Source organism: Vollenhovia emeryi, unplaced genomic scaffold (genome assembly GCF_000949405.1).
Source record: "Vollenhovia emeryi isolate VEMERY1.0 unplaced genomic scaffold, V.emery_V1.0 DF939497.1, whole genome shotgun sequence".
NCBI classification, from domain to species: Eukaryota; Metazoa; Arthropoda; class Insecta; order Hymenoptera; family Formicidae; genus Vollenhovia; species Vollenhovia emeryi.
Window position 1 is genome coordinate 7684 of NW_011966869.1, and position 10560 is coordinate 18243.

General features: G+C 52.7%; 3 protein-coding genes across 3 annotated transcripts in view; all 3 read left to right on the top strand.

Moving 5' to 3' along the window:
• Positions 1 to 2942: 2942 nt before the first annotated feature.
• LOC105557400 lies at positions 2943 to 5681 on the top strand. The gene has a single exon (XM_012004644.1). It carries the CDS (start codon positions 2943 to 2945, stop codon positions 5679 to 5681), a length of 2739 nt encoding a protein of 912 aa, XP_011860034.1.
• A 163-nt stretch (positions 5682 to 5844) lies between these two features.
• On the top strand, positions 5845 to 7515 carry LOC105557401. The gene has a single exon (XM_012004645.1). It carries the CDS (start codon positions 5845 to 5847, stop codon positions 7513 to 7515), a length of 1671 nt encoding a protein of 556 aa, XP_011860035.1.
• A 2521-nt stretch (positions 7516 to 10036) lies between these two features.
• LOC105557402 overlaps positions 10037 to 10560 on the top strand; it is a 5250-nt gene continuing 4726 nt past the window's right edge. Inside the window, exon 1 of the mRNA XM_012004646.1 lies at positions 10037 to 10176. Within this exon, the coding sequence (XP_011860036.1) occupies positions 10037 to 10176 (140 nt within the window). The remainder of the gene's footprint in view (positions 10177 to 10560) is intronic.

A 10560-nucleotide genomic window follows, 5' to 3' on the forward strand; every position in this document is an offset into this window, starting at 1 on the left:
GCGCGTCGGGGACGTGGTTCAGCGATCCTCGTCTGTACTCTACCTCGAAGTCATATTGTTGCAGGGATACCGCCCACCTCGCCAGTCTGCCGGTCGGGTTCTCCAGTGTGCGTAGCCACCGTAGGGAGAAGTGGTCGGTGATGACGCGGAAGTGGTATCCTTCGAGGTACGGTCTCATTTTTTCTATTCCCCAGATTACTGCCAGGCATTCCTTCTCGGTGGCTGAAAAATTTTTCTCGGCTGGGCGGAGCGTGCGACTGGCGTAAGCCACGACCCGTTCTTGTCCGTCGATATCCTGTGTCAGGACGGCCCCCAATCCTACGTCGCTGGCGTCGGTCTGCAGGACGAAGGTTTTCGTAAAGTCTGGACATTGGAGTACCGGTGCGGTGGCGAGTTGTGCTCGTACTGTTTGGAACGCCCGTTCCTCGGCCATCCCCCACTCCCAGCGAGCCCTCGCCTGTAGTCGGTTATTGAGAGGTGCCATCACGGTGGCGATGTCTGGGATAAATCTCCGGTACCACGAAACCATGCCAAGGAACCGTCTTAGGGCGGGTACTGAGCCTGGGGTGGGTATCTTCAATATAGCCCTTACCGTCTCCGGATCTGTACGTAGTCCTTCTCGGTCCACCACGTGGCCTAAGTATCGTAGGCTCGTTCTACCAAACTGACATTTGTCTTTATTAATCCGCAGGTTGGCGTCCAGTAGTCGCTGTAAGACTTCTCGCAAGTTGTGGAGGTGTTCGTCGAACGTCCGGCCTAGTACGACTATGTCGTCGAGATAAGCGAACGCCCGGGGCTCCATATCTGGTCCGATGATTCTGTCGAGTAGCCGTTGGAAGGTGGCCGGCGCGGCGTGTAGCCCGAAGGGCATTACCTTGAACCGAAATTGTCCCCGCCCGGGGATTGCGAATGCGGTGAGTGGTCTGCTGTCCATGTGTAATGGTACCTGCCAGTACCCGTTCCGGAGATCGATCGTCGATAGGTATCGTGCGTCGCGGAGTTGATCTAGGATGTGTTGGACCGGTGGTAGTGGGTACGCGTCTTTCTCGGTGACTTCGTTTACCTTGCGGAAGTCGATGCAAAAGCGATATCGGCCATCTTTCTTTCGGGCTAGCACTATGCCGGAATTCCAGGGTCTGCTGGTTGGTTCGATGCATCCCTCGCTCAGCATTTTGTCTATCTCGGTGTCGATGATTTCCTGCATCGCGGGGTTGTAAGTCCGATATCGCTGGCGTATCGGTTCTTGTCCGGTGCGTAGGCGGATCCGATGTTCCGTCATCTGTGTTGTGTTCTTCGTCTGTTCGAACTTTGGTAGTAGTTCCTCGAGTAGCCTGCGTAATTGATTCTGTTGTTCTGGTGAACACTCGGTCAGTCCGTTTCCTGCTCGTCCCCATCGGTCGGTTGAAGGGCGGCTAGGCCGGGTAGTGTCCATTGGAATCCGGCTTTATTAAGTAGGTGCATCCCCGCGATTACGTCCACCGTGAGGCCGGGGAGGACGTGGAAGGTGTGTGTCGGAAGAGGTCCTAGCTTAGCGCGTTAGTTATGTTAGTTGCGTTTTCTTTGTATGGTTGGCACCACCGAGATGTCCAGAGTGGAAGGGGAGAAGGAACGGACGCTCCCCCTTTTGTAACGGTTGAGTAGTGAGTTGTCCTTTGACGAGCGAACCGTGCGTAACGTTTATCATATTCCCGGCAATAAAAGTGTTGCTAAACGAAGTACTTCGTGGCCGTTGCCGACCGTCTATCTCCAACTACCTCGATCCCGACTATCCTGATACTAACATTTTGGCGACCGTGACAGGACTGTGAAAAGGATAGTCGCGGGATTTGTGCAGCGCAAGAAACGTGAGTCTAAGATGGAAGCCGCAAAGAAGGCTCGCACCGTAATGCGAGGGGCGTTCACACGCGCGCTCAACGACTTGGGGGATAGGATCAACGAGGCTGCGACGAGTGCTACGGGTGTAAACGAGTTACAAGTGTATTTGCAAGTTCTCGAAGATAAGAACAAAGCTTTGGAGGACGCTAACTCGGTTTATATCTCGCATATGATAAAGGCAGAAGAGGTGAAAGAAGAGGCAATCGAAGCGGAAGTAAAGGGCAATGACGAGTATAACCGCAAATATATCCGTGCGCGGATGGAAGTCATGACGCGTTTATCCACCGTCACGAGCAAGGCCGGAAATAGCACGGAAAATCCGACGACTGAAGTGCAGCCCATCAACGCCAAAGCTACGATGAAGTTGCCTAAAATTGAGCTGAGAAAATTCAATGGAGACGTTAGAGAATGGCTACCATTTTGGTCACAGTTCAAGAAGATACATGAAGATGCCACCATCAATAAAGGAGATAAGTTTCAGTACCTCATACAAACGATGGCACCACAATCGCGTGCAGCAGAACTGGTGGGCAGTTTCCCCCCGGTTGACACGAACTATGACGGTGCGATCCATGGACCTAAGAATCTCTGGACCGAGCACGAAGTGGGAGGACGGGCAAGGGGGCTGTTAAATTTGCGGTAAGGGGGACGAGAGTGCTCTCCTTTTCTGTCCTCTTGGTATCTCATTCTACAAGAGGTCACATTCGGCTTGATGACGAATGTAACCGAAGATAGTCGAAGTTTGTGTATAGTCTATACATAATAATTTCTCGACGGGAACATGGACGTAAGAATCTCTGGACTTCAGAAGTTAGCGAGTATAGACTTGTCTAGTCTTTCGGGAATCATCGGATATACGGCGGAAATACCCGACGGTGACCTCTTGTAGAAAGAGACAGTACTATCCTCCCCTTACCGCGAATTTAACAGCCCCCTCGCTGTATGCTCGGTCCAGAGATTCTTAGGTCCATGGTGCGATCGCGAGTTTGAAAAATCGATTCGGTCGAGACGAAGTGCTTGTGGAGGTGTACGTGCGCGAGCTTCTCAAGCTAGTTATGAAAAACGTCATGAAGCCAGAAGACCGGATGCCGTTGTCCAGTTTGTATGACAAGATAGAGGCCCAGCTACGAGCTCTCGAATCTCTCGGTGTGACATCAGACAAATGCGGGGCCATGTTACTGCCGCTGGTCGAGTCCTCTTTACCAGAGGAACTTTTGCGGGCTTGGCAGCGCCATCCCGTGCCGATTGAAGTGGAAGGAGAACCGAAGGAAGAACGTCTTACTCAACTAATCAAGTTTCTACGCTCTGAGGTGGAGAACGAAGAAAGGATAACGATAGCCATGCATGGTTTCGACTTGAAGAGAGATGAACGCAAGACGTCGAAACAGAAACAACACTCGGATTCCTCTAAAAATACGCCGTCTGCTATTAGCCTGCACGCGCAGGGAAAGCCGAGCAAACCCAGCAGCTGTGTGTTCTGTGAAAGTGAACACGCGAGCACGAAGTGCGAAAAGGCGCGGAAAATGACAATGGACGAAAAGAAGGCAGCTTTACAACGGAAAAACGCGTGCTTCAACTGCTTAAGGATCGGGCATCAGAGTCGCGCGTGTCGCGGTAGTCAAAAGTGTGCTTTGTGCAGCCGTCGACACGTGGTGTTAATGTGTCCCGATGTAAACAGCCAAGGGAGTGTAACGGCGACGCCATCCAACGTAGACGACAGTAAAGAGAAAGTGCTATCAAATTCCAACCAAACCAGAGGAGCGGATGTTATTTTACAAACGCTACATGCCAAAATTCGGAATGGCCAAGAAGAGAGCGTGGTGCGGTTGTTTTTCGATCCAGGTTCCACTCGATTTTACGTTACTAAAGACATTGTTCGTCGCATGCAATATGAACCAATCAGTGAACACAAGCTCAGGCATTCGCTTTTCGGCAATGTCACGTCGAAGGTTAAGGAGCACAAGAAATATTTAGTTCACTTAGCCAGTCTGGACAATAGTTACTCCTGTAACTTCAAAGCATTTGACGAAGAAGAAATATGCTCGGAGATTCCACTGTGGGAGAAGCAGCCGTGGATGGATGAATTGGCGGAGCTAGGCGTACAACTCTCCGACGGACCGAGTAAATGTGAGCGCGCCGCACCTATTAGAGTTCTCATCGGAGCGGACATAGCGGGAAAACTGATGACTGGTCGCACGGTGCAATTGAAGTGTGGTTTGTCCGCGATCGAGACATATCTTGGCTGGACATTGATGGGTCAAGTTCCTAAACCTATTGCTAGTGATATTGCTGGGCAGGTTATTTCTATGTTTCAGCGTGAAGCCGGTGTGTCTGATCTCTGGGAGCTTGATGTGATCGGTATTAACGACCCGATTAAAGAGAAGTCCCGCAAAGATCATGACGACGAGGTTATGCAGCGTTTCGAGGAAACAGTTACCGTCAATAAGGAAGGACGATATGAAGTGTGTCTTCCGTGGATAGAGACACATCCCGTTTTACCCGACAACAAGGAGTTAGCTGAGAGGAGGCTCATTACGACCGCGAGGAAACTGAGATCTTCCATGATGTACGAGGAATACGACCGAGTTTTTCAAGATTGGTTGAAGGAAGGAATCATCGAAGCGGTACCCGACCATGAAGTCGACAAGGAAGCACACTATTTGCCTCACAGGGGCGTCGTCAAAGAAAATAGTACCACCCCGCTGCGTCCGGTGTTCGATGCGTCCGCAAAATGTAAAAACTTTCCATCACTTAATGAATGTTTAGAAAAGGGGCCCAATTTGATTGAGCTTATTTCCACTATTTTAATGCGTTTTCGTATGGAAAGAATCGGTGTTGTTAGTGACATCAGAAAAGCATTTTTGCAAATATGTTTAACTGAAAAGGATCGAGATTCATTAAGATTCCTATGGTATGATGAACTGGGAAACATAATAACTTATCGACATGTTCGCGTAGTTTTTGGTGTGTCGTGCAGCCCTTTCCTTTTAGGGGCGGTGATCGACCATCATTTGAAACGACTGTTTACCGACAAACAAATGCAATTTAGGTTTAAGAATCCAGAGAAAAATCTTCCTAAGTTGATGGAAAGCTTTTACGTAGACAACTGTGTTACTAGTTTGAGCACAATGATCGAGGTCGAGCAATTCAGACATGATGCGAGTCTTGCTATGAGTGAGGGAGCATTTGAACTTCGAGGATGGGAAAATTCTGGGTCAAAAACGGAAGGGAGAGATATACCGGTGTTAGGCCTGGTGTGGGATAAGGAGGAAGATACCTTGCGACTCGTGGTTCCTTCGATTGAGGGGATCATGAACGAGAAAATTACGAAACGACTTATACTCTCTTATTCACATCGCGTGTTTGATCCGATCGGTTTGGTATGCCCTGTAATGATTACTCCCAAGCTTTTGTTGCAACAAATCTGGGTTTCTAAAATCAGGTGGGATGACGAGGTTGATGATAAGATTCGAGACGAGTTTAAAAAATGGCTAAGCAGTCTGTCTGAGTTGAACGATCTTCGGTTCCCTCGCTGGATGTTTGTCTCACCAATGCGCGAGACTAACATAACGTGTCATGTATTTTGCGATGCCAGTAAAAAGGCGTATGCTGCTGTGATCTTTGCCCGAATGGAATGTGCTTCCGAAGTCAATATTTCATTTGTTACGGCGAAGGCAAGGGTGGCACCAGTTGCTTCCATAACGATTCCTCGACTTGAACTTTTGGCAGCCTGCAAGGGAACCAGACTAGCGCGTTCTACTTTGAAATCCCTTAAGATGGTCGATAAGAGTTACGTATTGGAGTGATTCTAGCACCGTAGTATTCTGGATTCAACGCAATTGTCCCTGGGCCCCTTTTGTTGCCAATCGGGTCAGAGAGATCAGAAGTTTGTCGAGTCTTAGTGAATGGAGGCACATTCCGGGGGACTTAAGCCCGGCGGATTTGCCGTCACGTGGCTGTGCGCTCAGTATGCTCCGTAGTGTGAATTGGTGGAGCGGTCCGAACTGGCTAAGAGGTAACGAATGTGAGTGGCCAATCTCAAGTGTAACGTATTGCGAGGACGAAATAAAAAACGAAATACGCAAAACTGCTAATGTAAACAGGGAAATCCTGGAGTCAGAAATTATCGCGGAGATGGCTCAAATGAATTGTACCGGGAAAATAGTTCCCTTTTATGTTCCTCAAGTCTCTAGTTTCCGTACGGTAGTGGGAGCTTTTGCTCGCATAAAGCGATTCGTTAATAATTATAGGTTGCGTAAATCCGACAAGTCAGGCGAACGTAAAAGAGGGAGGTTAACGCTAGATGAACTAAAGAGTGCGGAAAGAACTATTTTTAAGATTGTACAACATAAATCGTTCAGCGGGAGCGATGACATACAACTGCGTAATATGTATGTTTTTGTCGACGAAGACGGTTTGACCCGAACGAAATCGAAAATATTGAAGCGCGACGATGACTTTTCATTTCGTTGCCCAGTGGTTCTGCCGGGGGAGAACGAACTAGTTCGCATGATGATTCTTTATACTCACATACGGTTGGGACATGTCCCGGTCAGCACCTTGCTCAATACCCTCAGGGAGAACCATTGGATAATACGCGGAAGAAAGGCCGCCCGCCATATTGTAAAGAAATGTGTTGCCTGCGCGCGACAAAATGTACGACCTTTGAACGCGATGACAGCCCCTTTACCTAGGGATCGGGTTCGCGACGCGAGAGTGTTCGAGATCGTGGGGGTGGAGTTTGCGGGCCCATTGTATCTCAAGGCTGATGTTAAGGCCTGGGTTTGCATTTTTACCTGTGCGGTGTATCGAGCGGTACATTTTGAGTTGGTGTCGTCCCTTTCCGCGGAAAGGTTTATGGAGGCGTTTCGGAGATTCGTATCCCGAAGGGGACGGCCGAATACGGTATACAGCGATAACGGGACTAATTTCGGAGGTTTCAACAACTTGTTGAAACAAGTTGATCGAGTGAAAATCGAAGAGTTTTGTGTGTCGCGGAAGATAGAATGGAGGTTCAACCCTCCAAGTGCCCCCTGGTGGGGAGGCTGGTGGGAGCGGTTAATCCAGATATTGAAACGCATGTTGCGGAAAATACTCGGAAAAGCGTGTTTGTGTTACGAAGAGATGCTTACCGTCCTGTGTGATTGCGAATCCGTGATTAACGCCCGTCCCTTGACATATTTATCTGACGATCCTCGGGATCTGGCTCCTATTACGTCTAATTTATTTCTGCAAGAAATTCGCGAGGTAGGTTTGCCTGAGTGTGATTTCGTTGACGGAGAAAGATTGAGGGGTAGGTTCAGATATCGGCAATTCTTAAAAGAAGAGCTACGTAAACGTTTTCGAGTGGAATACCTCGGGCAATTGAAATATGCTTCTTCGAGGAGATCCTGCGAGCTCCGTCAGATAAAAGTTGGTGATGTTGTACTCATTGGGGATGAATGTAATAAGCGAATAGAATGGCCCTTAGGTCGCGTAATAGAGCTTTTCCCCGGAAAAGACGGGGTTGTGAGAGTCGTGCGTTTACGTACCGCAAGGAGTCTTCTGGTGCGGCCCGTTCAAAAATTGTATTATCTAGAAGTAGACACGGATATGGAACAGGAGGAGTTGAGTAAAATCTATGATAAAAGGATTAACTAAAAAACTAGCAATCGTAATGTAAGGAGTGACAAGCAAAAACAGGTAGCAGACGTAGTGAAGTTAAGCGGTGAGAGTATGCTTCCTGTTCCATATACAACCCGAAGCGGACGTACTGTAAGATGTCCTGAAAGATTGTGAATTTCGTTTATGTTTCTTTTGATATCCACGGATACAAGCGTGAATATCTAAAGGGGGGAGGATGTCAGAAGAGGTCCTAGCTTAGCGCGTTAGTTATGTTAGTTGCGTTTTCTTTGCATGGTTGGCACCACCGAGATGTCCAGAGTGGAAGGGGAGAAGGAACGGACGCTCCCCCTTTTGTAACGGTTGAGTAGTGAGTTGTCCTTTGACGAGCGAACCGTGCGTAACGTTTATCATATTCCCGGCAATGAAAGTGTTGCTAAACGAAGTACTTCGTGGCCGTTGCCGACCGCCTATCTCCAACTACCTCGATCCCGACTATCCTGATACTAACAGTGTGTGTCCCTCGGTATCGGCCCAGTTCTACTTCGATTTTAATTTCCTCATTAATAGGACTGATCTGTCCATTTGCTAGGTGTACTGATGTTGTGATACGGCGGCTGAGTCCTCGGTGTCGGATGCGGTTGGCCACGTTGTTCGAGAGGTAGGAGAGTACAGCTCCGCAGTCCAATAGCGCGTTGTATCTTCTTCCTTGTATTCGGATGTGGCCCATTGGTCGATGGTCGGTACGGTCGTGGTCAGGGTTGATGCTGGGCAGGTAGCGTTTTAGGAGTCGTCGCTGGTCCCTGATTCTTCGGTGGGCCGAGGATTGTCCTTCTTTCCCTCGGCCCCTATCGGGTTTCCCGGCTGTGTTCCATGGCAGTCCCGGGTGAGCACCCCTTCCTTCCCGCACTGGGAGCAAAACAACTTCAGTGGTCGTCGGCAGTATCGTCGTACGTGTCCTCGTTGCCCGCAACCCCAGCAACAGTCGCGAGGGTTGTATCCCGGGGAAACGGTCGCGGCGTAGGCGTCGGAGTTCCCTCGCGGCTTGGTATTTTTGACGGGGGCCTGATACGTCTTCTCATGGTGGACCCCGAGGAGGACAGTGGCTCCGACGTCAGTGTTAAATCCCACTTGTCCAAATCGGGGGCCACCAAGAGGAGCAGGAGCAGCCGAAGGGGGAAGGACGCGAAGCACGCGCGCTCCCAAGGCTGCTCCAGCGAGGAGGAGGAGAACCCCTCCCCCGAGAGGAAGGACGCTCGAGGCAGGCCGCCCACGACGGGAAAGGGCGTTCTGATGGCCGAACGCAAGAAGGCCAAGAGGGACCTCAGCAGGACCAAGGCCGAGTGGCGGAAAAAGGTGAGGGAGCTGGAGGAGCAAATCCCCCAACTCCCCACCCGCGACCTTGTTGCTGAGGTGCTGAAGTTCAGCAGCAGGATCGACGGGGCGGTCTCGGCCAGCAAGAACCTAAAAGGTACCCTTGCTGACTTGATAAGGGACGGGGCCCTGTACACAAGGGTCGCCGTGGGCGCCTTGTCTACGAGGCTGAGCGGGGAGGCGGGCGAGACGGAGCAGATGAGGCAGGAGTTGGCGTCCCTCAGGGCTCAGGTCGCCGACCTCATGAGGGAAAAGGAGGCGCGGGACCGGAAGGTGATGCCGCCCCCCCGCGACCCTCCGCCGATGGAACGGCACGCCGCCCCGCCGGAGGAGGGGGCAAGGGGGGAGCAGATGATGGAGGTGGACAACACCGGGCTACCGGAGGATCCTCCTCCACCCGGGAAAACGGCGGATCCCCCGTCCCCGGAAAAGAGGACCTAAGACGTCGTCACGCCGGGCGCGGCTGGCACGGGGGTGGGGAAGACGCGGGTGGGGAAGAGGGAGAAGTCCGCTTCGAGAAAGCGGGCTAATCCCGAAACCCCCGCGAAGGACTCCTCTTCACCGTCCCCCCACCCCCCGCGAAAGCAGGCGGGGAGGCCCCTGCCTGGGAAGGCAGGGGAGCTCACGGGGGAGATGGTGGAAAGGAGGATTCAGGAGGTGGTCGCCCAGTCCCTCCAGAGGATGGAGGAGACGATCCGGTCCTTGGTCGGCGGCGGGGCCCGTGATAGCGGCCCTGCAGCGGGCCCCTCCGACTCTCGAAGGGGTGGAGGGGGCGCCGCGTGGGGCCGCCCGGTTCCCGGGGCCGACCGGGGGAGCGGAGCCAAGGGGGTAAACCCCCTGAAGAAGGACGCGAATGCTGCGGGGGGGGGGGCCAAAAAGAAGAAGAAGAAGAAGAAGGGAAAGGCCCCCTCCAGCAGCAGATGCAGGAAGCGAGGGAGGCGGACCCCCCAAAGAAGGGGAACGCCGGGCCCTCCCAGCCCGTCGCGGGCGTCGAGACTTTCGCGACGGTGGTGGGGAGGAGGGCCAGAGCCGCGGAGAAGAAGGCGGCTAAGGGAGCCCCTAAAGCGGCTGCCCCCGGCCCCCCGGCGAATGGGCAAGCCGGCGGAGCGCCCAAGAGGGCCCCCAGGCGGAGGCTCCCGCGCACGTCGGCCGTGGTCCTCATGCGTCCCAACGGGGACTACCGGCCATGGCCAGACTGCGGTGGGAGGTCAGCCTGAAAGATCTTGGCATCGAGGGCCGGGTCAATATCAGATCCGCGGCCACCGGTGCCAAGATCATAGAGGTATCCGGGGAAGGGCATGCCGATAAGGCTGACCTTCTCGCGGGGTATGTGACGCGCGTCTTCCTCGGGGAGGAGGGCACGAAGGTCGACCGTCCAAGGAGGATGGCCGAGGTGCGCTTACGCGACCTCGACGACTCCTTGGACGTCGAAGAAGTGAAGGGGTGGGCTGCAGAGGCCGGGCACTGTGGCGCCTCCGACGTGCAGTGCGGTGCACTGCAGCCGGCCGCTGGGGGCAGCCACGGCCTCTGGATGCGCCTGCTCCTCACCGCGGCGAGAGAGCTGACCCGGATGGGAAGGATCCGGGTCGGCTGGGGGGTGGCCCGCGTGGACCCTCTCGAGGCGTGCCCTATGCGGTGCCATAAATGCCTCGAGAGGGGCCACGTGAGGTTAACCTGCCCTAGTGCGGTTGATAGGAGCGGGAGGTGTTA

Excerpts from the sequence above, each read along its gene's own strand:
- LOC105557400 (XM_012004644.1), top strand. The coding sequence starts at position 2,943 with ATGAAGCCAGAAGACCGGATGCCGTTGTCCAGTTTGTATGACAAGATA.
- LOC105557401 (XM_012004645.1), top strand. The coding sequence starts at position 5,845 with ATGCTCCGTAGTGTGAATTGGTGGAGCGGTCCGAACTGGCTAAGAGGT.